This window comes from Astatotilapia calliptera, chromosome 1, assembly GCF_900246225.1.
Source record: "Astatotilapia calliptera chromosome 1, fAstCal1.2, whole genome shotgun sequence".
NCBI classification, from domain to species: Eukaryota; Metazoa; Chordata; class Actinopteri; order Cichliformes; family Cichlidae; genus Astatotilapia; species Astatotilapia calliptera.
The window spans coordinates 10,881,144-10,907,582 of record NC_039302.1 but is presented as its reverse complement, the minus strand read 5'-3'; the positions used below and the strand labels follow the sequence as shown (position 1 = coordinate 10,907,582).

The window sequence follows — 26,439 nt, the reverse complement described above, 5'->3', positions numbered from 1 at the left end:
ATCAGCCAGGCCCGGGAGCCGCCGCCAGTCCCCTTCGAAACAAACCGCAGCTCCAGGACATGGGCCCAGCGAGTGAAAAGGCACATACGAAATAAAAAAATGCACCTCAAGGGTTGAACCAGTGTTGTGTCTACACATAACAGACAACTTAGCAAAGAGACAATTTTAAAGTGTATCTTTATGCACCTTGTTACTAGCAGTCTATCAAATATACAATCTACAAAAAAAGTGAAAGATAGTAAAGTTTAATGGGTATAAAACTGTTATTCTTCACCAACAAGGTGATTTCCATATATAGCCAAGCACTTTTCATATCTTGGTATGCTGTGCAGATGTTCTTAGAAACTTGAGGAAGTGAATGAACTTTCCTCAGAAACAACTTCAGTGAAAAGGTGGCTGTCAAGAAGTCATTATTGAGGAAGGGGTCCAAAAATCTGGACCAACAGGTATTTGGGAGTGATGAGTACAAATCTGAAACTTTAGGTTTTTTGGTTCATCGGTAAGTACAAACGTCAAGAGGTACAACAGTCATGGATTGGCCTCCCAAGTGCCCGGACCTCAAAGCTGTTGAAACAGTGTGGGATCATCTTGACAGTACAGTCCAAAAGTTGGAAGAACTTTGAAAGAAGAGCTTTGAATGTCCTTCAAGAAGCCCAGAGAACTATTCCTGGAGATTACTCAAAGAGATTACAAGAAAGCTAAATAAGAGAGTTCAGGCTGTGTTGAAGAATAAAGATGGTCACACCAAATATTGACTTATTAGAATTGTACAAACTCAACTTTTTGCTTTATTTTTAAAAAAAGAAGAAAAAAATGGTGGGATTATTCTTGACTCTTGATCACGCAATTCACTGTAGTTCCATGTACTCACCAACACAGACCCGTCCATCCAGGCCCACTGCCATCCCGGCCATACACTCACAGCGGAAGGATCCCTCAGTGTTGACACAGTGGCCGTTCATGCACATGCCCGGAGTCTCACATTCATCGATGTCTACAAATAGAGACAAGAAAAAACACTTCTGTATATATCTATATCAAACTATATACCTTTCTCTTCACAATATTACGAGGTAAGAAGATAAAACAGATTGAAATAAATAACTGATTAAAAAAAATGCAGCCACAACTCCTAAAATTTCAGCTTTGACTTCAGCTAAGAAAACGTTCTGTGTTCTCTTTGTTTTCTCACTGTGTTACAATAATTACGATAACGAGCATGCACCATGATAAAGCATGCATGCTGAAGTCTGTGTTTATGAACGTATGTGTATGATGTGTATGTGTGTGTTCTGTTTGGGTGTCTTGGAGGACAGACAGACTGCGGAGAGAGACAATGAGGCCCCAGGGCCCCTTCAGACTACACATTTCATTAATGGCTGCATAGATCAGCACATTTCAGCCACACTCTACTCTCCTGTTTATTTATTCTGTAATGACTTAACCAGGTCAGTGTCTCTGAAATCAAACGTCTGTGTCTGAGACCATGAAACTCTAGTTGCCATCTAAGGTTCGACATAGCTTCGGATGTTGGCATATACAATAGTTGTTGGCTATTACAGCATATTAAAGCACGTAACAAGAAAAAGCCAAATCGTTTTTTCTTCTTTGCACTCAACAAGTTTAGGGCAGGCTGTCTGCTGAAATCTCAAAACAGGCGGGTCCCAACTATCCAACTATGTCCAACTGGCGTGCAAGGAAGCAAAGGGATTTTTCCAAGGCTTTTTAGGGGGATTTTTTTGCCCTGTGTGTTAAGAGTCATATAACAGAGCTATTAACATGCCAGAGAGGTAGTCATCCTCCAAGCTAGGCGAAAATGCAGTCAAGAGAATATCTTACTCAAAATACATTCTGCTGATGCTTCACTTTGTGGGCTTTTGGACAAACGTACCTACACACATGCGTCCGCTGGTGTCGAGATAGAACCCAGGTTTACAGATGCATCTGAAGCTCCCATCTTCATTGATGCACAGTCCATTGAGGCACATGTTCCTGATCAGACACTCATCCAGGTCTGTGGACAAAGAGGAACTAAATGATTTACCCTAGTTTACTCTAGTAACACTAGAGGTTTACTCTAGTAATAATTATTTTCAGTGATTGTGCATGATTTCACCCATTATGGTTCATGCTTCCACCACCTCTAACATATCCATGGTCCATTTGTCATAAATACTAAAGGAATCTTTACCCCATAGAGTAGTAAGTGACCAACATGAGAAGTTAACAGACCTTGACAGTTTTTGCCATCTTGAGAAATTTCAAATCCAGCATTGCAGACACAGTGGAAGCTGCCTTCAGTGTTCACACAGCGGCCATTGTTGCAAATACGACCATTGGCCACACACTCATCCAGATCTGGCAGGGAAAAAAGAAACAGATAGCACAATAAACATACACACTCTTAAAGTGCGCATATGTTGCATGTATGTAAATGTGTAACCTCGGCACTCGGTTCTGGTTGAGGTCGACTGGAATCCAGCAGGACACTGACAGATGTAAGAGCCGTCTGTGTTCACACATTCTCCGTGCGCGCATGGGTTCTTCTCGCATTCGTTATCATCTGGAAAGCAAGCATGAAATTTAACAGCCAAACGCATGCACTTTGAGTTTTGTGTTAAGAAAACTCGTCAGAACTCACCGATGCACTCTCCCCTTCTGTCCAGCCTGAAGCCCATGTTGCACTCACAGCGATATCCAACGCCTGGCGTGGGGATACATCTGCCATTCAGGCAGAGGTTACGAAAGGCCTGGCACATATTGGTGATATTCTGGGTTTGGATAATTACGGGACCTGATAGAACAAAATCACGCGAGCGTTTTTCGTCAAAACGTGAGGTAATATAACGAAAAATCGTATTTTTGTTTAGTTCAACATCTTAATTTACAGGAAGTGTAGCCAACACACCTGTTTCTGGCATATTACACATATGTAGTTTTACATTGCCAGATAAATCTCAACACTGCAGTAGTATAATAGTTGTGCAAAACAGTATGTCGGAATTTTTAAAGCCAAAGATTTTGGACATGTTTAATATAACTCTAAATACTACTATGCAGTTGTGTAAGGATGGTTTCTTTGAGAAAGGACACTCACTGCCATTCATTTTTTAGTTCAACGGTACCGGTTGTTTGTATATCAAAAGTTGGACGTTGATGGCAATCCAAGATCAATTGCAGGTTGAACATGCAAACATGAAGCAATCACGGGCAGAAAGCTGGGACATACCTGGCCTAGGTATAGGTATAGGTTCTACAGGTGGTCTAGGATAATCAGGCTGCACAGGTTGGACAGGGACCTTGATTGGAATTTGAGGAATGTCAGGCCCAGGATATGGAACCGGGTAGATGTTGGGTATGTCAGGGCTCCCTGGGACACGATCAGGTATCGGTGCACTGGGTATCTGAATGCACAGTTTCTGGTGCTCTTCTATAACAAGCATATTTGTAAAGCAGATAGAGGTTAGCTCTGAATTGTCTAGTGTGTGTGCGAATATGTGTGTACAAGTGAGTTTGTTTGTTAACTTGCATTTTATTCTTTGTAAAGTTTGTTTTTGTTGTTTTCATTGTAAATCTCCATAGATTCTCACAGATTTATTACATTTTTATTAAGAGCACTGATTTTGAGTATAATTAAATAACAATGCCACAAAGATCACAATACTTAAGCCATGTGAATGACTGCACCTGTTCCACGAATGGGGCACATTTCAGGGGTGGACCCATCAGACCAGCAGCGTCCACTATCACAGCAACACTGCATTTTGGTCAACAGCTGTGAATTTTGGTTGGCGCAGCGCCCGTTCAGCAGGCTGGCGTAGCAATACCCACCACGAGCATCTGTGGGAAACGACACAGCAGGAAGTCGGTTAAACTAACCGCGCCGCATGGAATATGGCATGTGCTGTCTGCGTGTTGAGCAAATTGGCAAGAGTACAATCAGAAAAAAAATTGTTGTTTTTGCTTCACATTTTCCATCATTTGGAAGGTGGAAGCCACTTCCAATAGTCCTCATTTCCTATTTATATGAACCCTTCCTTCATCCTGCAGTTTTTGGCACTGTGTGCCAGCATGACTCACACTCAAGTTGCGCATTAACATAAATATATCATGTTTTGTTTCACACCCAGACCATCCGGGGCAGATTTCATGTGGCGAAAATGACAGCCTAAACTACAGATCGCTTGCTCCAGTTCGACAAGATGTCAGGCACAGAACTGCTCGCAAGCAACCACGAGGTCTTAAGGGGGTCGGGCGAGAAGTGTGACTGCATGAGAAACAGACGAAAATGTTTTGGGCAAAAGTTTTCTGGAAACGAAACACACAGACATTCCTTCCTCAGGAACACGCTCTCCTGGGGGGGAGTAATGTGACTGCATGGTTGCATATGTTTGTGCGTGTGTGCTGTATGCACGTGTATGTGCAAGAGGCTGCTCTGACCTAATTTTTTTCCTGCTCTGGTTTTAGGGCGAAAATGAGCTTAACTAGGAAGCATACAGGAGTTTTCTTTACGAAGACGCACATAGATTTAGCGTTTTCCAGCTGTGTAGAAAGTCACCTGGAAATAAGACTTCATTTTACTTCTCTCATCACGTGCTCGCCACAGCTTGAAGAGAGTTTAACTCAACAAGTGACTATTGACCTAAATTCTACCAGCTGGAACTTTGGAGAGCTTCCTTTCTCTGCTTTCAGTGCCAAGAAGAACCAAAATAGAGTGGAAAAAGGAAAGAGAATGAAGCAGCATCTTTTGCTTTGTCTCCTATTTTGTCATGCCTAATAATGACTGCAACTATGAACACAAGCAAATCACACGCAATGAAACTTGCAGCTCTTTGGAGTGGAAAAGCGGACAGGTGGACTCACCTATACACCTGGATCCATCCACTGAGGTATAAAAGCCCTGGGGACATTTGCAGAAGTAGCTGCCGACAGTATTAGAGCATTCACCCACACCACAAATACCTGGAATGTTTGAGCACTCGTCCAGATCTGCGAAAGAGGAGAGGAGAGGAAAGTGAAAACTATCTTGAAACGTGAATTTCTCCAAAACTAGAGCATGCGTTGGCAGGAACAACGGAAATGAGGCATTGTCACGGGATATCAAATCCAGGGACCTCCGTACCTCTTCTGTTAGCACCATTAAACACCAAACGCACACCATGGAGCACAAAAGTCTGCAGGAATAGCGCTGTGACTTCGACACATTTGAAATATTTCTTACAAAGTGCAGAAGTTTTCCAGTAATTATTTCTGGGCATTAAAATAGCACACATAAAGTAAAGAAGTGCCCGATTACCTTTACCTTTCTCTGAGCTTAGGCCTTGAAATTATTACATACACGCCTAACAGACAATACATTTCGCAGGATCGATTTAGGCCTATATTTGTGGACGAGTAGTAAAAATTTTCCAGCAAAAGCATTAAAATCCATGTGAGTCCCACAGCAGAGGGAGAAAAATGTGTTTTTATCAAGTAATCCTGAAACTGAGTCTAATTAGGATTCATGGTGCAGATCAACCATGTTGATTACAACTGACAGCAATAATTAATGCTAATAACGAATTTTAATAAGGTGAAACATTCAAAGCAATAAAACAGAAGTATTGTAAAGAAGAGACGTAAGTTAATGATGAGTATTTCAATAAAATGAACACAATATTAGCCTCCCAAATCTAATGTCCATACCAGACTTAGTTAGTCTGGAGCAGCAACTTACATAGTCTAGCTTTAACATTTGTATAGAAGGGGGAAAATTCTTTTCAAAATTCATCAGCATTTCTTTCAAACATCAAAATTGAGTGTTACATGGGGTTACTGAGAGAAACCAGAGCGCTGCTTTGCTTTAATTAGGCTTTTTTCAAGGGAAGGGCAAAAATGTGGCTTATGTGTGGTCTTTCCTTACAAAGTAATAATCAGACAACCACGACTGAGGTGAAGTTAACCACATCTTGGCGGATGTGGCTTTTAACTGTCTCAACTTTTACGGATTTAAAAAATATCCGAAAGTCTACTCTGTCATTCAAGCTGACACCGAAAACCAGACAGTTCATGGCTTCACTGTTGCTTACCTTCACATTTCTGCGAGATCTCGTTGAACTTGTGCCCAGCGGGGCATTTACATTCAAACGATCCAACAGTGTTGATACAATTTCCGCCTTGACAGATGCCAGGGATGGCCTGGCACTCATCCACATCTGTACATGCATATCACAGAATTAATACTCTAACACAGACATTATTGTGGTAAAATAAACTTAGAAGAGGAGCAGGAAGTTAATACACATGCTGACTGAGTTTAACGCACAAATGTGAACAGCCTTGGATGTACATGGGTCTGTTTTTACAGTCTCTCTCTGACTTTCCTGAGATCAACAGTATGACAAACGAAAAGAAACAGGGGGAGAGGAATTTCTCCAGCAGAATGAAAAAAAACTGCAACCAAACTGGTAAAAAAAACAGGAATGAAGTGAATATAGAAAAAAAAAAGGCTGACTGTAAAGCATCAGGTTCGATACATTTATGATCACACGCACATGAAGACTAATGTACATAAAGATGTTGCTTGAAAGGAGGGTCATGATGACGCCATTTGTGAGGTGACCCGGACCATCAGGTTTGTGCAGCTTTCTAATCTGTTACTTTGTCAGTGATGCTGATGATTAAATGAAATTCATTTAATGAATGTGACAGACTAAAACGAAGGTCTCAGGCTGGAAACCTACAGGAGGCTGTGACCTGATGCTGTCTCAGAGTACTCCATGTTCCTCTGGGTCCTGGCTCAGGTCCGCCTCCCCTGCGGAGGTTCTGATGTTGTTGGGTCTGGAGCAGGCAGACACAGGGCCGTCTTACCAGAAATGAGCTCTCCCACGTGGCACCGCCACTGACCCGTGTTACTGACTCTGACAGTCCCGCCGCAGCGGGCGTCTGCGGGCATTCCATACACATGTGGGAGGCACTGCCACCCACCCCAATTTAACCCAATTAGAGCTAATCCTCTGGAAAAGGGATGGTGGGCAGAGCTCAGAGGGTGACAGAGGGAGGGGGGTGAAAGCAGACAAGGAGGGAGAAGGAGTTAAAGGAAAAGATGGCAGCAGCAGCACACTACTCAAAGAACGCAGAGGGTAGAGGGAGAGTAACAGAGAAAAAGAAAGATAGGAAAACAGACTGGGAGGCAGAGACACAGAGGAATAGACTTTACCTTGGCATGCCCCGGTGCGGTGGTTTGGTATGAACCCTCTTCGACAGGGGTGAGGCTGGGCTGGGCACATCTCACAGGGGTGACCCCACGCCCGTCCCACTGTGGCGCAGCACAGAGTCTTTGTGCACACAATGCCCGTGAGCTGTCCTTGACACATCTGGTTATTTACTGAGGCAAAGCACGGCCCGGTGCGATAGTCTGCAGAGGTAAAAGGGTGATGTTTTTTAAACCCAAAGCAAAAAGACAGGTTGTAAGATTAGGCCAAAGAAAAAGGTTGAAGCTGGAGCTTAAAATCACAGAATATGAACATTATCCTGAGTGAGTGAGCGAATGGCTGTCTGGCATACACAAACGCTCAAACTCAATGTAATCTCACATGACATCTACAACACACTTAGATTATAAGTGATAAAGGGCCTGCAGAGCAGACGGTAACGCACTCCATAAAGCATGCATTGTATTTTCCTGGCATTTTAATTGGTCTGGCTCTCAGGTGCACTGTTCGTGAGTGTGTGTATGTGTGCGCGTGTCTCTGTGAGTGTGTGTATGTGTGCGCGTGTCTGTGTGAGTGTGTGTGTGTGTGTATGTGAGTGAGTGAAAGAAAGAAAGAAACAAGAGATAGGGAAGAGGTCTGGAAAACCTTTTAAAGTTGTGTGGGCGGCTATGGAGAGCAATGGACACAAGCAAGGACAAGAAAATTCAGTCTGTTGCTTCTATTATATGATCACCGGCTCATTAGTTACCGATGCTACTGCTATTCTGTAAAATGTCACATTTACCATCAGCAGTTTGCTACCTTTTGCGATTTTCTTAATAATCCACAATCTAGGGTATAGATCATCATCCCTAAAGCCACCGGAGGCTGGCTGGCTGGCAAGGGTGTGTCTGTGGAACACAGTAGGTGATTTCCACACTAGCTACTACAGCCTAGAATTAAAACTAAAAGGCTAATAATAAATAACAGAGTGTAAAGAAAGTCCCTCCATCAAGACTATTCATCTCTCCTTCCCTTCAAATCAAATTCCCTAGAGCCGACTGCTTGCTTTATCTAACCCCTCTTTTTTCCACTCTCTCCTTACAAGTCCCAAGGAGTTTACACAATCATTTACTCTTATCAGGTGAAGGCCTGGAAGATGAAGATGGAACAGAGATAGGGGCACAGAAGAAAAGGGTAGGAGGGGGATACATCTTTCCCAAAAGAATCTGGACATGAGCCAAAGACAAAAATCATTTCCACATTTCACAGCAGACAACAGACAGTAAGGAAAAAGGGAGACCAGTTCCAGCAGCGCAGTCGTTTAAAACAAACGAGACATTGTGAGTTTCCCATGTGGACCGGGGCCCAGCCCAGTCCCGTCACGTGCACCCCAGCCTCCACCGTCTCTCTGCCTCTGGCACCAGTACTGTGTGAAACAGAACTGGGTCATCTCTCTTTCTCACTCCCCTCCTGCTCAGGCTCAATTGGAGACCAAATGCTTTTGATTCTTTGTCTACTTCTCCCTCCAACAAGCAGTTGAAAGTAGCGCAGTGCATTTACTCAAGCCCAGTTTGAAGATACTTGTACTTTACTTGAGTATTTCTATTTTGGAAAACCTCCATGAGACACTCCAGGATAATGTCTCTTTCTTGAACAATAATAACCTGAAAGTTACCAAAAAGTCAACAATCAGACTGCAGGCTAAACACAACCCAGTGCGACACTCCCATGTTTTGCCACTTTTGTGTTAATTCCCAGTTTAATTAATTTAAATTTGTGCTGAATGTTGCTCCCTGATTGCTCATAGGATGTGAGAGGCAGCCCACACCTTAGATGCAATCTGAAAGGCAAACGAGGGCTCTACCTCTTCATTGGTTTAATTTTTCATGCTGTAGTACATTCATGGGACCCTTAGCAAAACAAATCCAAGCACACATTGTAACACGACTTCACCTTTTTGCAAAAAATACTATATAATGAAAAAGAAATAACTTACATATGTTGTACAGCAGGGGTGATTCTAGGTTCAAAAGTTTAGGGGGGCTCAGCTCCCAATCATAATGTCAGCAGTTCCTAGTAATTATTATTAATGCAACATGCTGTTTACAAATGTAATCAACCCTTTTCACATTTACAAACCTAAATTTACTTAGATACACATTACAGTGTTACCTTCAAATGCAAACTATTTTAGGGTGGAGCCTTTAGTTAAAGAAGATAAGGAACCATTTGTGCCAAAGGAGACAAGATGAGAAACATACACAAAACATGCAGTGTTTTAATCACATAGAAGCAGCCCACCAAATCATCAGTCACATAAAGTAGCAATATTCAGTACAGACACTGGAAAATCACCCCAGACCTGTACATGAAGCAAATTGGTAACAAAGTTCTTTTACCAGTTCACACAAACCCTTCCTTTATTATGCCGAATCAGCATAGCAGAAGAGTGTTATAGTCTGTCACATCAGTGTAGTGGCAACCATCCTGTTCATGCCATGTTTACAGTGGTATGAGTCCTGTAAAATGCTACCATTCATATCAATACGCTCTGTTTACAATGTCCAGTGGCGTTTTTTAAGTGTCCTACTGCAAAACATGCATAGCATCCATGAAGTACATGAAAAACTACTTTGAGAAAAATAACTTTTTTTTCCCCAGCTAACTTCACGATTTGTTCCCTCGTTCTTCCTGTCCATCCTCTTCACTCAACTAGCTAGGCAAACAGAAGCTACAGCTTTATAATTTTGGGTGAATTTGTCTACATTTACTCTTGTTTCTTTTTGCTCTCTCTCTTTGCTGTTTTCATTTTGCTCTCTCCCTTTTTTCCCTCTCTATACTCCTCTGTCACTCTTTGTACTATCACCCAAAAGCTAAACATTACAGTGAATAAAAGACATAAACGGATCACTATCAGTTTATAGCAATATTAAAACTGAATACAGGCTTTTGCTGGACATAGACAGGTAAGATCATTTTAACTTGCTGTCACCTGGATCTGGAGTTGTACTGTAAACAAACACTGAAGCCCAATTCGATCAGAACAGGAATGAACATTTTTTAGCAAACAAAAGTAATAAAATATATCAGCTCCTCGGCTGGCAACTCCAAATATGTTTTACTCTACGTTAGCTAATATTAACACTATTTAGAGAACAATTTAAACAAAATAGGCACTTTATATGCATAACAATGCAATTATGAGAAGAGTTTGAACTTTTGCTATATTCCAGTTAAAGTGTGTTTTAAATCTGCATCATTGATTTGTGTCATCTTCGTCTTCTTTCTGCCGCAGCAATGAAAGTCTTATTAAGCGATTAATGACAAGCCACGCTGTTGAAGCAGCAACACCTCTGTGTGAGCGCACTGTAACATCATGACATCAACAATACTGGACATAAAACCTGTTTTCATCCTATCCTGTACTGTCATCAATGGAAAAGTTAGGGGGAAAAGTTATTAATACTATTAATATTTTTTTTAGGGGTGCTCTGATAAAAAACGGGTCTAAACTCACCCATGTGAGTAGTAAATTAAAGCACTTCCAGCAGTTGATTGGCTAGGCACAGCAGAAATAACGAAATATCGAAATAAGTAGGTAGCAGAAAAGCTTGTCAGTATTAAAGCCAATCAATTCATCTATAATATTCTACCCTTCTAACATAATTCATGTTTTACAAGTTATCCTCTAATAATGAAGCTGCCAGTCAAGCGATCACATCTGATTGGAATAAATGTCTCTTCATAACATTTTTATTGAAAAAAGCAGCTAGCCTGCAGATAGATAGCAGTGGAAAACAAGTTACACCAGCAACCTAACAAGACACTTGCAAATATGAGATTCTGTAAATGCGAAGCTGTGCAGCTTGCTTGCTCTAGCAGAGCTCGCCAGTTCTAATGTGGGTCGGATTTGTGAAACTAAAAAATTTCAGCATTTGCAGTCATTGTTAAAATATGTTGGAGGAGGAAAATGGTTGAGCAGACTGTAACTTCTGAGGAGTGGAGATGTGTACATAACCTTTATTTTCTTTATTGCACAGAAGGACAAGAATGTGATGGTAAAGTAGAAAAGTCCAGGACAAAAACAACTCCACTGCTGCTAACTCAACATCAGCTCTTTGCAAGCATCTGCAAAGACAGCATGCTAACACAAAGCTAGCAAAGAACCCAGAGTGATGGTAGAGCTAAAGGTATGCAGACTTCAGCCCGGCAGCCAGAGCTTGAACTTCAATAAGTAACAAAGGCAGTAATAATTAATCAGGCTTCACTTCTAAAGCTTTAGCTTAGTCAAGACCAACCTGTCCACAACTGGTAAACAATACCAAGCAGGAAAAAACACAACTAGTCAAGTTAGATTCTTTTGCATTGTTAAAGTATTGTATGGTCAGGAGCCAAAAGCTAACAAGTGTGAATTGCTATAAAATGGACAATCATGGTAACAATGTAGAATCAGTTGAATAAGGCCCTGGTCACACTGATCTAGAGACCAGTCTGCAACCATCTGGCAATCAATGGTCGTGAGGGGAAAATCAGTATTTCTGCACCAGTTGGCAAAAAGCTATTTTTCGTTACTTTGGTTGCTAGTATACTGCTGCTGTTGTAGCTTGATCAGAATTGACGGATATGTCTACAAACACAAATACTCAAACACACAACTCTCAAGCAATGTGTACATTGCGCCACGCAAGAAACCTCAATACCTGCTTGACATTAGCTTGCTAACTCATCAAGAGTGAGAACATGATGACCTCGATGAAGACCACTAGCCGAAGTGTGCTCGTCAAGCAATAAAGTTGTTTATCACACTTCAAAAATTGCTGACGCTTCAATGTCTTCAAATGTTATCATCTTCTCTAGTCACCTTGAAAGTTGGCAAAGTTGTGCTTAACTCGGTTTGTATCAAGAGTTGCAAAACCAGCCATATGATGTTATTAAAATCACAGCTATGTTGCCTATGTTGCATGTTATCAATACAAGTATTCATAAGTATCAGTATTGATAAACAGGATCACTATTGATATCAATTAAATCGCGGTGTATCAATAGGTGCCACAGCTTTAAAAACAAAAGAAGAAATCATAAAACCAATTTTTATACTTCACTGGTAGCCAGTGACGAGAGCCCAGCACAGGGCTGATATGGTCTCCAAACTGCAGGAGAGATAAGGCTTGACTACACAAAAAGAACTGCAATAATCGAGGTGAGAGGGGGAAAAGCATGAACTATGAAATCTCCAACAGAAGGAAATGGTTATAATTTTGCAAGTGATCAAAGAGCCAGTGCTGACAGGAGTGGAATGATTTTGTTTTTGTGAAAATCTAGACTAGAAAGCCAAAGATTGCTTTAAAAAAGATATATTCAGGAGGAATTTTCTCCAGTATTTCCTGCTTTCACTCTATTTTCTTAACACAGAAATTTTGCCTAAGTTACTTAAGGGATCTACTAATCAAGAATGTTCTGTTTTAACTAACTGTGAGCCTTATTTTCTATCTAACACTATGTGCCTCATCTAAAATAACAAAGCGAAAATCTCTATGTAGGCAAAGCAGTTTGAGGAGCTATGGAAAGTTTTCACATGGAGCCCAGGCTGAGTGAGTGCAACAGGCTGTATAAAGAGAACTCAGGTTTCTCTTTTCATCAAAAAAAAAAAAGGTTGTTATGTCTTATTCACAATGCTCTAAGTACACAATCTAACTTGATATCTGCTTATTACAGCTCTTAGCTGAGGAGAGTGAGTGAGTGTTAAGGCAAAAGATCTGAGCACAAGATAAAGTAGATCCAAGCACTGCACTTAAACAGTCAGCTGAGGTAAACAGGGAGAGGCAGACAGCTGTAGGGTGAAAATGGTGTCATTTCATCCGTCATCTTACTGTCTCTCTGTGAACTGCATACAGCTGGGGGATCCACCCATGTCCTGTACATCTGGGAGTAATCGCACGTGCTCACACACAAACACGCTCACGCACACATGCACACACTTAAAAATTCTGCCCATGTCCCAACTCCTCATCCCCACTCCAGCCAGCGATGATCTCAAAAACACAGCAAAACTTGCAAAATGTTACTCTTGTTTTTGCCCCAGTTTGGAAAAACGTGGTGAGTAGCTGCTTTAGCTCCTTCAGTAAAGAAGTATCTTAGCTTCAAGACTTTGCGTTGACTCTGATTCGTTAGCTCTTTAGTGTTTGTTTTGAGGTTTGGTTACTTTTAGAACACAATAGAAATGCTCCTTCAGTGCCCGGCGAGTTTATGCACAATAACAGCATAATCGAGAAAAGAAACGAGGGAAAGCACGACGGGAAGTGGGTAAAAGAGTTTCCTAGATTAACTCCAGGAACACATACACAAAGATATCTGCACACCTTCTCCATATCCACCCTTCCTAAGTTTTTCCCTTGCAGATGGTGTTCATTACATACACCTTACATGCTTTTATGTGTGTGTAATTTGCATATGTTTGTGAGATTTGTGCATGTGTGTGTTTCATTGCACGTGTTATGGGTCTTAATATTTGGGTGGGGCCTTCCCTAATGGCATGTCAGCAGATTTCTTCATCCTCCCCGGACTAACAAATTGAACTCAAACACACACAGACATACACACTTGGGGGTGTCAGTGAGATGCTAAGAGAGCCCCTCAGCTGATTGACCCACTTCCCTGTTGTGCTCTGGCTGCTGACTTGTTGACTGTGTAACTCACGTGTAGCACCATTTCAGGCCAGTCTTTCCCCACCGTCTCAATGGTGTCATACTGAAAGCTCGACTTTATTGCTCCACAGTTAAATGACTCTACAGCCGGAGCACGGAGCCCTGCATGCAATCACCAATTCCACATTCCAACCTTAATCATATTTGCAACGAACAAAGAACACGTTCATGTACCAGACTGCATTTCCACTGCAGTCAGCTGTGCCTGGTGGTGGGACGACTGGTCAGCAGATCGCCAGCCAGTTTAGCACACACAGCTCAGTATGTTCATGCTGAGCCATGACAACGTCATGATAACGCTACAGCCGTGAAAACCTCGAACTCCTGAGTTTAGTGACTTCTGGTCACATGACGTGTGTGGAAAGCTTGTGTTCTTGCTAATGCGATAAGATAGAGCCATAATGGGACGCAGTTCTGTAAACTACATTAAGAAAACCCTGTGGGGTGTATGTATACATGTACTTTATGCATCTGTTTGTATTTATGTGAGAGCACAATGTCTTTCTCTTGGGAGGTAATGGATTATAGCCAAGGAAATTCCAGGGAAAGTAGCTTAACCAAAAATGCCACTGAATGCATCAGCCAACTTTCTCTGCTTCACTTAATTATGACCTAATCTCTATAAATATACATTCACTGGCCACTTCATTAGGTACACCTTGCTAGTATTGGACTGGAGCCTCGTTTGCCTTCATAACTACCTGGATTTTTAGTGCAAAGTTTTAAACAATGACACCTGGTGTGGCCGTCTGCTACTGTAGTCCATTTGCTTCAAGGTTCAACATGTTGTGCATTCAAAAATGCTCTTCTGCATACCCATACTGTTGCCTTCCTGACAGCTCAAAGCAGTCTGGCTATTCTCCTTTGACCTCTGATATCAACAAGACATTTTACCCAGAGAACTGCCAGTCACTGGACCTTTTTTCTTTTTTGGACCATTCTCTGTAAACACTAGAGAGGGTTTTGCAGGAAAATCACAGTAGATCAGTAGTTTCTGATGCATGCCACATGACAAAGCCACTTACAGTGGGGCAAAAAAGTATTTAGTCAGCCACCGATTGTGCAAGTTCCCCCACCTGGGCGATCGTGGCTCAATGTAATCGGAAGGTTGCCGGTTCGAGCCCCGGCTTGGACAGTCTCGGTCGTTGTGTCCTTGGGCAAGACACTTCACCCGTTGCCTACTGGTGGTGGTCAGAGGGCCCAGTGGCGCCAGTGTCCGGCAGCCTCGCCTCTGTCAGTGCGCCCCAGGGTGGCTGTGGCTACAATGTAGCTGCCATCACCAGTGTGTGAATGGGTGGATGACTGGATATGTAAAGCGCTTTGGGGTCCTTAGGGACTAGTAAAGCGCTATATAAATACAGGCCATTTACCATTTACCTAAAATGATGACAGAGGTCAGTAATTTGCACCAGAGGTACACTTCAACTGTGAGAGACAGAATGTGAAAAAAAAAATCCATGAATTCACATGGTAGGATTTGTAAAGAATTTATTCGTAAATTAGGGTGGAAAATAAGTATTTGGTCACCTCAAACAAGGAAAATCTCTGGCTCTCACAGACCTGTAACGTCTTCTGTAAGAAGCTTTTCTGTCCCCCACTCGTTACCTGTATGAATGGCACCTGTTTGAACTCATCATCTGTATAAAAGACACCTGTCCACAGCCTCAAACAGTCAGACTCCAAACTCCACCATGGCCAAGACCAAAGAGCTTTCGAAGGACACCAGGAAAAGTATTGTAGACCTGCACCAGACTGGGAAGAGTGAATCTACAATAGGCAAGCAGCTTGGTGTGAAAAAAATCAACTGTGGGAGCAATCATCAGAAAATGGAAGACATACAAGACCACTGATAATCTCCCTCGATCTGGGGCTCCACGCAAGATCTCATCCCGTGGGGTCAAAATGATCATGAGAACGGTGAGCAAAGATCCCAGAACCACACGGGGGGACCTGGTGAATGACCTGCAGAGAGCTGGGACCAAAGTAACAAAGGTCACCATCAGTAACACACTACAACGGCAGGGAATCAAATCCCGCAGTGCCAGACGTGTTCCGCTGCTGAAGCCAGTGCATGTCCAGGCCCGTCTGAAGTTTGCCAGAGAGCACATGGATGATACAGCAGAGGATTGGGAGAATGTCATGTGGTCGGATGAAACCAAAGTAGAACTTTTTGGTATAAACTCAACTCGTCGTGTTTGGAGGAAGAAGAATACTGAGTTGCATCCCAAGAACACCATACCTACTGTGAAGCATGGGGGTGGAAACATCATGCTATGGGGCTGTTTTTCTGCCAAGGGGACAGGACGACTGATCCGTGTTAAGGACAGAATGAATGGGGCCATGTATCGTGAGATTTTGAGCCAAAACCTCCTTCCATCAGTGAGAACTTTGAAGATGAAACGAGGCTGGGTCTTCCAACATGACAATGATCCACAACACACCGCCCGGGCAACAAAGGAGTGGCTCTGTAAGGAGCATTTGAAAGTCCTGGAGTGGCCTAGCCAGTCTCCAGACCTCAACCCCATAGAAAATCTGTGGCGGGAGTTGAAAGTCCGTGTTGCTCGGCGACAGCCCCAAAACATCACTGCTCTCGAGAAGATCTGCATGGAGGAATGGGCCAAAATACCAGCTACTGTGTGTGCAAACCTGGTAAAGACCTATAGTAAACGTTTGACCTCTGTTATTGCCAACAAAGGTTATGTTACAAAGTATTGAGTTGTATTTTTGTTATTGACCAAATACTTATTTTCCACCCTGATTTACGAATAAATTCTTTACAAATCCTACCATGTGGATTCATGGATTTTTTTTTTCACATTCTGTCTCTCACAGTTGAAGTGTACCTCTGGTGCAAATTACTGACCTCTGTCATCATTTTAGGTGGGGGAACTTGCACAATCGGTGGCTGACTAAATACTTTTTTGCCCCACTGTAAATCACATTTCTTCCCCATTCTGATGCTCAGTTTGAACTTCAGCAGGTCATCTTGACCATGTCTACATGCTTAAATACATTAAGTTCCTGCCATGTGATTGGCATACTAGATAGCATAATTGGGCAGCTGAATAGGTGTACCAAACAAAGTAGCTAGTGAGTGTAAAAAAAGTTACCTGAAGAAGGTTTCGGGTCAGATATCTGCCTGGCTAGACCAGAAGCCCAGAAATACTATTTAAGGCTCTATCATCAGATGATAGCCAATCAGTTCCCAGACTGGGCCGAACAAAATACCAGAAGAATAGCCAAAAAGCAAATTTATGGATTTCTATTTATTTTCTATCCACTATTTCTCACTAAAAAGTCAATCAAATAGAGGAAAAATATCATCCCACATTACCCTTAAAAGTTGAAAATACATTTTAATTCAGTGAAATACAGTTAGCTAGCTTGTAATTCTGAGCTGTTTCATTCATATCCTAAACGGACATCTTCAAAGTGCTGACAACAGTTGAAGCTAACAATAACACACAGAAAAAGATGCATATTATCAAAGAAAAGATGTAGAGATGAATTATTTTTTATTTTTCCACTATTTATACTCATCACTACAAAATCATCACTTTTATTGATTTGTTCTGGCTTTCATCATCTTAGATTTTGGCTAAACATGAACTGGCAATGGCATCAATGGATAACTCCATACAGTATATTACACTATGTTAAGAACCTGACTGAAATTGGAGGGTGGTCTCTAAGTAGTTGCCCGAAATACACAAGTATACCTGTTTCACTCATTTAAAAATGTATCATCTCCTTGAATTCTCATCACCTTACATGGCGAATCAAACAGTTAAAAAAGTTATGGCCCCCTTCCCTCCCAGTGCATAATTATTTTGTCAGAAATAATTATATAAGACAAAACATGTTTTTTCCTTGTGCTTTTTTGTGTTTCTTGAAAAATATGACTATTGACAAGTTAATTTGTTGAAAAAAAGGCTTAATTTACATTCCTGCAAAATCTCACAAACACTCCAAAGACTCCGCAGCAAAGAGCAGAAACCCAGCAGACAAGTGTTGAGCAGCCAGATAAGTTGTTATTAGATACAGGCTAATGAACATACTAAAGTAAACCAATAGGCACATCTTCAGTTGGACTTAATTGACAGGCCTCCCAAGCATAGTTAGGATCTCGGCTTCTAATCCAAATATTAGTTTTAGTAGGTCACCATTTTGACCTCTAAAGGTCGTCAGCACAAGCACAAAACACGTACACTGAAAAAATGCTCACATTTTTGTTCAAACACATTGCAGGCTGCCCTTGGTTTGCGTGTGCTTGTATACTTTGGAGACTTTGCTCACATGTGCCAGAGAGCAACCACAGGAGGTTGGGAGGTCTTCAGTTAACAAACAGCTCACATTTAGAAAGACATTACATTCCCCAAAGCGTTGTTTCAGAGCAGATGTGGAAAATAATGGTAATTTCTGAGCTTGAGCTTAAAATGCAAATGTTCCACAACAAACCACATTCCTGGAGCCGATGGCATGACTAAGCAGGAATTGCCTTCAGTCAAAAAAAAAACAAAAAAAACACAACCACCACTCAATATCAAGTCACGTTTTTAAAGAAGCAGCACGTGTGCCTTTAAAAACTACTTCAGCAGCAGTGAGAAGTGAATGTAGAGCACAGGAACAGTTTCATGTAAAGTGAAGGAGGAAAATTCGGAGTAATGCGGTGTGGCGCTCATTACCTCGCTCGCACTGAGCTCCGGTGAAGCCGTACGTGCATACACATCTGTTGGGAGCCACGCACCTTCCTCCATTGAGACAGCCATTTTCACATACCGCTGGAGAAGAGAGAGAAATCGACAATGTCACAACAGGAGGACACCGCTGTGTAGACGGGGCCAGGATTTTGTTTTTGTAGGGTGTCACCAAATATAACTGATGCAAAGTGAAGGAATTCAGTAACACAATGATGTCACTAGTTGTGGTTAGGTGGAGCAAGAAATGAGCATCAAAAGTTTAGGCACATGCTCTTAGCTTTAAAACCATGGGAAAAAGACACCCAACCTACACACAGTGATCCTTTTCTATAGTGAAATTTAGTAAGCACAGTCATGTGAAAAAGAATATTTTCACAGGACTCATAACTCATGATTTAATACCAAATAAGCTGTATGATATTATTAGTTTCTCACATTGTTGTGTAGAATTTCTGACCCATTCTTCTTTACAGTGTTTGCTTCAGTTCATTGAGGTTTCCAGGCATCTGATTATACTTTGCTCTCTTAAGGTCCTGCAGCAATATTTTAAGGAGGCTGATATCTAGACCAGCGGTCCCCAACCCCCCGGGCCACTGACCGGTACCAGTCCATGAGTCGTTTGGTACCGAGCCATGAGAGTTGAGGCTCGGCTGTGAAATTCATGGTTTTTCAGGGTTTTTATCGTTTTAAAATAGTTACTTTTTTATCGTTTTTATCGTTAACTCGGTTTCCCTGGGTCTTTTCCCATGTGTTATGAATAAATCTTCTTTTTTTTGGTTTATTTTGTTGTATTTATCTGCGAAATCTTCAAGGCCAGTCCGTGAAAATATTGCCGGACATAAACCGGTCAGTGGTAGGGCTGGGCGATATGACCCAAAATTCATATCTCGATATTTTTTAGCTGGATGGCGATATAAGATATATATCTCGATATATCTTTTTTTAAAGCCATAAAGTAAGAACAAAAAGAGAGTTCTTAGTCAAAGCTGTGTCCCAGATGTCACACAGGCACTTTTATTAACATAGAGCAGATGTACATAAAATTTACTCAAAAATAAATTAAGAGCATTTATTAAATAATAATGCTCCATAAATAAAAGAAAACAATGTTGTTTTTGTGCATAACAAAAAGCTCACAAATGTGCAGTCAAAATGTAAAGTAAAAGACGCTGAGCACTATAACAAAGACAGATTTCACAGCTGCTCTGTTCCCAACTTGTACTGCGTGACTGACAGCCTGGAGTTTGTAATCCGCTTCGCAACCACGTCTCTTAACAGGTGCCATTTATAGTCCTTATACACAGTAAGGTAATATTACGTTGAAGCACAGTACGTATCACTCCGCGAGGCTCAGCCGTAATGCTCCGACAATCCATCAAGCGGTGCAGCTCCGTAGCTTACCAAAGTCGTACTAAAACATTTTTTGACAGATTGCTGAGCGCCGTGTTCCACATAAAATCGGTTCGCGGCCATCAAGCACAACCAGAATTCATACATAAGGCGCGCTGTCAACTTTTGAGAAAATGAAAGGATTTTAGTCCGTGCAGCACCTCTGGGCTGCATGGCGTTAGCGTGGTTAGCTCGTTAGCGTGGTTAGCTAGCTAACACGTTGACGCCGTCCAGCCCCACGCACGGGGCGATGCGCAGTAACTCGTTAACGGAGATTTGCCGTGTCCATCTTGTCGCTTCCTACAGGTGAAGCGATGGGGGAGGAGGGGGAGTTGTGTTCAGTGAAGGAGAGGCGAGGCCGAGTAACGTTGCGTAGAGACGGAAGTGGACGAAAGAAAGGCAAACTTGCGGCTCCGCAAGTATAATTATAACGTAACATAGACTATATCGATATAAAGGATATGGTCACATCTTATATCTCGTATAAAAATATATCGATATTTTTTAAAAACTCGATATATCGCCCAGCTCTAGTCAGTGGCGCAAAAAAGGTTGGGGACCGCTGGTCTAGACTCTAACTGGGTCACTGCAGCACCTCAAGTGTTTTCTTTTTAAGCCATTTTATTGCACATTCAATGCTGTATACTGTCAGAATAATGATGCTTTAGCTGTCAGAGAGATGGCCTCTCATTTGACTCTAGAATACTTTGATATGCAAGGCACCCAGGTCACAACACAAGCCCAAATCATCACCTCTCCTCTACCATGCTTCACAGTTGGTGTTAAGTGTTTGGTTTTCACCAAATGTGGCGCTGTAAATTACGGCCAAACCTCTCCATTCTGGTCGCACTTGCACAAAAAACATTATTCCAGAATTCCTTTGATTTGTTAAGATGCAAATTTTCAACCTTTCAACCTCTGTGCTGTTCTCTGACCTTGTGATTAGCTTGTCTGTCCAGTCTTGGGACGATTGTGGCGCTGTGTTAACACACATCTCAACGCTCAGAACAGAAATCTGCCAAAACCTCTGCTTCCACAGTGCTCACACTTGCTGATGATCAGTTAATCAGGTTCATTTGATTAGCAGCACCTGAGTGCTACTTATTCTCTGATTTCCCTTGAAAGCAGTAAGGCTTTTTCACATGACTATACACAGTGTTTTAATTAGACAATAAATTCTGTTCTTGCATTCATTAGCTCTTTTTTCCACCCAAATAAGAGTTGCCAGACTTGCTTCTAGAGGGCCTCAATGTTATTGACGCTAAGTTTTACTAAATAGCACTATTACAAGCTTGAGGGTAAAACAGAAACTCTAAGAAATAGAATTAAAAAGGAGGCAGATAATGATGAAGTTATTCAGAGTAATGCGTTTTATTATGAGCCTTACGTTGTCCACAGTGGTTTCCCACATAGCCCTTCTGACACAAGCACTGGTCCTCTGCACATGATCCCCCATTCATACACCGAATGTTACAGTGCTGGACTGTGGGAAGAACAAGACAAAGATACACACACATGAACACAGACCAGCGTTAGGGTTCAGTTCAGTGTATCCAAACACATGCTGCAGATTATATTTACGACATCAACAAAACTGACACTGAACCATGTTTCTTAAACGTTATGCTTCTAGATATTTCCTAAAAAAATTTATGGTGTGTAAACAGATGAGCACACCAGGTTGAAGTGCGGTGAGCTGCAAGGGAGCGACATAGAGAAGATGTTGATGGTGGACATCTTCCAAAGCATACACACTCCCAGTCGACACTTACACACACCCGTTCACAAAACCCACAGGACCGGCCGCTAGTATCAAGGATGTGATTGCAACATATATCAGTTGCTTCAGTCTTAGGCAGTTAAAAGGGATGCGTTCAGGTTCTTTGCCCTGCTATCTCATATGCTAGTACACATAAGCTGGTGCCCATTACTCATGATAAGGAGAGAAAAACAACTGTGATTTTTTTTTAAGTGCCAAAAAATCAATTCGATTGCAATTTCTGTAATAAAAGAAAATTTATATAAGATGGCATATTTTCTGTCATCCATTACTCCTATTTGCATAAATCATAATTATCTTTGTCTATTGCCCCACTCCCATTCCAGCCACCCACATTATATATTACAAAACTAATAACACTTCAATGGAGCTGATTCAGAAGAAAGTATATGAAAATGGAGGTGAGTGAATGACCTGACTTGGATCCACAGGATGGTGCGATCTGACCATTGGGGCAGGTGCACATATTGGGTCTGGAGCAGAAACCATCTCCACATGAACTCCGGCAGATGGCTGCAAATGAGAAAATGATACTCGGTCAAAGAAAATACAAGGCCAAATAACAAAGCAACGCTCACGTCATGGCGCCAGGACTTGACTTTATTTTGCGTTCGAGAAATTCTGATGTTGTGGGTCTGCTGCTTGTTAGCCTGTCCGCTGCCGGTTTTGAATTTCAGGTTAGAATATCAGTTGTTGCAGCTAAAGCGCTGATCTTAACCTCATGCTAAACTCTCTTCTGTAATATTTCAAACACAGACCACAGTCCAAAGAAGGCCAAATCTTTCTTTTTGCCCTGATCGTGCTTTACTTGTAGAAGCTGACTTGGCAACGTTGCTGAGCTATTTTCTTCTGTGAGTTTTGTTACCATAAATGTTATGTGTTTTCAGTTGGTGTCGTCTGTGTTGCTCTGTTGTTCTCTTTCCCACAGACTTTTGTTGGCATGGTCCACTTCCCCCCCAGCTCCCATCAGGTAGAGTCCAGCCAATGAACCCTACTCCATGAACCCCACTGCTAAACAATGTCATTAGAGCTGCGACCGGCATCCAGCCAGCGCTGCAATCACACAGCTTCTCAGACTCTCTTGTCTACTAAGTGAGTGAAGGCAGGTGAAGTTTGACAGAGCAAAATGTGGAGTCAATACAATTAATGACAAAGTATACCTGAAGTAACCACAGCCAGAGAAATAGACCAAATAAATTTTGGATAAAATAAATAAAAACTGAAATTTATGGCAAAAATTGATTTAAAATTGACAATGAGAAGTGCAAGTAGACTAATAGAGGTGATACTCACGAACAATGCACTGATTTCCTCCAGTCAGAGTCTTCCAACCTGGGCAGCAGTAGGCGTTGTTTCTTGAGCCGCACACATTTGGGCTGCAGACGATCAAAAAGTGATGATCCATGTCAAAAAAACTCAAGTATTTTCAAGACAAGTCCTTTAATTAAGATATATATCGAAGATCTGTCCAAGTGGGCTTGAAATTTGGCACACCAAACACTAATTACTCTATATTACTTACTCGTCTACATATTATTGAAACTGATGGTCTGTTTCTTGAAGCTTTTAAAACAGGTGGCAGGAATAATGGCACACTGCTCATGGACACTTTAATAGAATGGTAGTTGGGATCTGTCTGTGTTGTCCAAGCACAGCATCCATATTTTGTTAAATACACAAACACTGAGACCCTCCCAAAAATACTAACAATCAGGCATAGTGATAGATCAGGTGAGCCACAAAGTAAACATAACCTGTAATCCCTGCTGATCACCTGATGAGCTGATCTGAAAGTCCACTGCACCTATACACAAGGCTCAACATAGTTTGTAGACTTTCACTTGGTAAAAAGCACACAGAGTGAACTATTTATGCTTCTTTAGCCCAGAAACAGTAGCTGCACATCTGCAAGCTGCAAGCTGCTTTGCAACCCACCTTCATCTCGACTTCTCATTGTCACCCCGTTTCTCACTTAATACCAAATTCTTTGTCACCATGTGCCAGTAATAAGCCATGTATTACTGTAGAAGTAAATGACAATCCTAATCACAATCTTTTGTATGTACAAAGGAACTGCCTGAATCATATCCTAACAGTCCTCAAAAAAAACCCCACAAGCTGTCCATTGCTTTTACTTAGAAAGTTCTTGTGTGTGCCTGTGGTTCCCAAGCTTTTTTCACATGGATCTGATGTTCCCTTGCACAAATGACAGAACTAATTCTTTCATTTCTTAACTTTTTAAGTATCGAATAAAGCTGTCTGGTGTTCGTGTGTAAAACAATGTAGGGAACCACTGGAATATGCTATGATGTGAGCACAGCCACTATAAGAAATTTACTGCACCTGTACACAAAAATGTTTTATCTGACATGAAAGTGAACACCTAGTCCGTCCTCCCACCTACAGATGTTGAGCAGGTCGACATATGTGAACTTATAATCACTTTGCATACATTGACCAAGGGGTCAGTATATACATAATGTACACTGTAACTGAAACCAGACAATTGAAGCCATTTGGATGTTGGAAACAGTGGTAAGTCTGCATGACACAGTATGCAGCCTGTATGCACTTCCTGCACTGAACCCAGATGTTCAGATAGATTAACTTAAAGCATGTCAAATAAAAATGCCTGTGGAGAATGCTCATTGAGTTGTGTGACCTTCATCAGCTGTTTGCTGTCATCACTGAACACAAACGTTCTTTCTTTTCTGCATTGGTTTCCTCCTGTCTGTCTTTCCTTTCTGTCGCTCTCTCTTTCTCACACACACACACACACACACACACACACACACACACACACACACACACACACACACACAAAACCTCTCCAGCAGTGACCCACTGTGTACAGCTGCAGATGTGATTTATCCACAACTGGGGTGTGGTGTTTTTGGCTAGAAAGAGGATTAGGCTGTTACTCTCTTTCTTTCTCTCTCCCCCTCTCTCTCTCTCTCTGCCACAGCCACACGGCCAATGGCCTCCTTTGTTTGGATGTAATTTATTATTGCAGTCAGCAGGAATGTGATATTCTTGCCAGTATTTAATTACTAAACCTTTTCTCCAAACTTCCCATCACAGACAATGTCACTCATGGGTCCCAGTCTGCCTTTTTAAAAATACACAAAATCACACACACACACACACACACCAATTAACATGTGAGGACAGACACCTGCTCCAAGTTTAAAAGAAAAGAAAAGAAAAGATTTCCAAAACTGACTTTGCCGGATTATTAGAACCACATTACCCTCTGAGGACGTCCGTCCCTCCCCTCCTCTTGGCCCTACTGGCTCTGGTGTCGGTCTGCTTCGTCGCCAACTCAGTGATTTCGGTATCTGCCACCTCTGCTGCGTCTTTAGCCTCGGCACAGAGCGACAGTAAAGCCACAGTCACGGCCAACTGCAGCAGCCGTCCTCCACGCTTAATTTCTGTCATTTCCACTCTCAAGTGTACGACTTCAGTGAAGAAAAATCACCTTATGTAGTTTCCCAGCCCCGTCGACCTCTCCTGTCTGGAGTCAAAGCTGCACAACAATAAATGCAGGAGGGGAAAAAACATTTTGAAAGGAGACAGTGGAGACTGCAAGAAATCGTGGGCAAAAAACCAAATAAAAAACACTCTGCTGTTGTCACTGGGTTGGTGGTGATAGGTTTGCAAAAGCATGCAAAAAAAAAATAAAAAAAATGTATCACCAGCCAATTCCTTACCTTGTCTCCCGAATAGGAGATTCGCTTGGGACTCGACAGAGGACTGTCTGCACTTTGACTTGCAGGTAAAAACAAAACAAAACAAAAACAATAAAAACAAAAAAACAAAAAAACGTGTAGGAGCAAACTGTGGAAAAGAAAAAAAAAGCCACTGAAAACCGTCGCTTAGGCTCCTAGGCTATAAATAGATGCAACTTTTGAAGTCTGCCCGAGCGCATCCAATTGTGCGTGAATTGTGCACAGATAAGTTAGCTGATGCATTCCAGAGGATGAGAATGGTAAAACTCACTGCGTCTCTCCTTTCCAGCTGAGGTCTTTCCTCATCCCTGCTCAGCTCAACTTTCCCCAAACTCCCCCCTTCCGTGCCCTGCTCTCGCGATACAATAAAAATCTTGAGTTTAAAAATGCACTTTAAGCCGCGGACCTTCAGCATGCAGCGACACTATAACGACAGAGTCAGCCCAGAAAAAACCGGGAGGATGAAGACGTTTATATGTTTGTTTAAAGTCTGAATAATATAAATAACATGTCTTTTTTTCATCTTTGAAACCAGTACACCTGCTCCTCCTTTGTTTAAACATGGTGACACAGAACAGTTCCAAACGATAATCAGACGAACCATTCTCTCCAGTAGTTATAAATATTAAAGAAATGTAATTTCTTTCGCTCATCCCCTCAAAAAATAAAAAAGTCACTGTTATTCCTCTTGATATATGTCCGGTGGATATTTACACTGTCCATATTTGAGGAATTTTGTCCAGTCCAGTGATAGTTTTCACACGCATTGCTTCATGTCTGCAGCCACACCCAGCAAATATAGAGTCAAACTTGCTCCTCGCTCCAGTCTGCTATCCCTCTAAAACCAAGAAGAACAAAAAAGGTTTTTGACACAGTATAGGCTATGTGTTCCATTGCATTGGCTTTCATCGCTGTCTTTTTTTTCCTTCTATTATGCGCATTCTCCTTTCACACGAGTCTGAG

At 41.8% G+C, this 26,439-nt stretch overlaps 1 protein-coding gene across 2 annotated transcripts in view; it reads right to left on the bottom strand.

The window, feature by feature from the left end:
* fbn1 (fibrillin 1) overlaps positions 1-25,811 on the bottom strand; it is a 64,723-nt gene extending 38,912 nt beyond the window's left edge. Inside the window, exons 1-16 of one of the 2 annotated variants that reach the window (XM_026163582.1) lie at positions 25,459-25,811; positions 24,999-25,274; positions 23,042-23,124; positions 22,163-22,261; positions 21,356-21,451; positions 18,565-18,660; positions 7,199-7,396; positions 6,069-6,194; positions 4,864-4,989; positions 3,688-3,840; positions 3,230-3,430; positions 2,642-2,794; positions 2,444-2,563; positions 2,233-2,358; positions 1,892-2,014; positions 872-994 (exon numbers count right to left, since the gene is read on the bottom strand). In XM_026163582.1, coding sequence (XP_026019367.1) covers positions 872-994; positions 1,892-2,014; positions 2,233-2,358; positions 2,444-2,563; positions 2,642-2,794; positions 3,230-3,430; positions 3,688-3,840; positions 4,864-4,989; positions 6,069-6,194; positions 7,199-7,396; positions 18,565-18,660; positions 21,356-21,451; positions 22,163-22,261; positions 23,042-23,124; positions 24,999-25,186 — 2,011 coding nt within the window. In that variant the 5' untranslated portion in view covers positions 25,187-25,274; positions 25,459-25,811. The other variant, XM_026163585.1, reaches the window with a different exon arrangement.
* Positions 25,812-26,439: the final 628 nt, after the last annotated feature.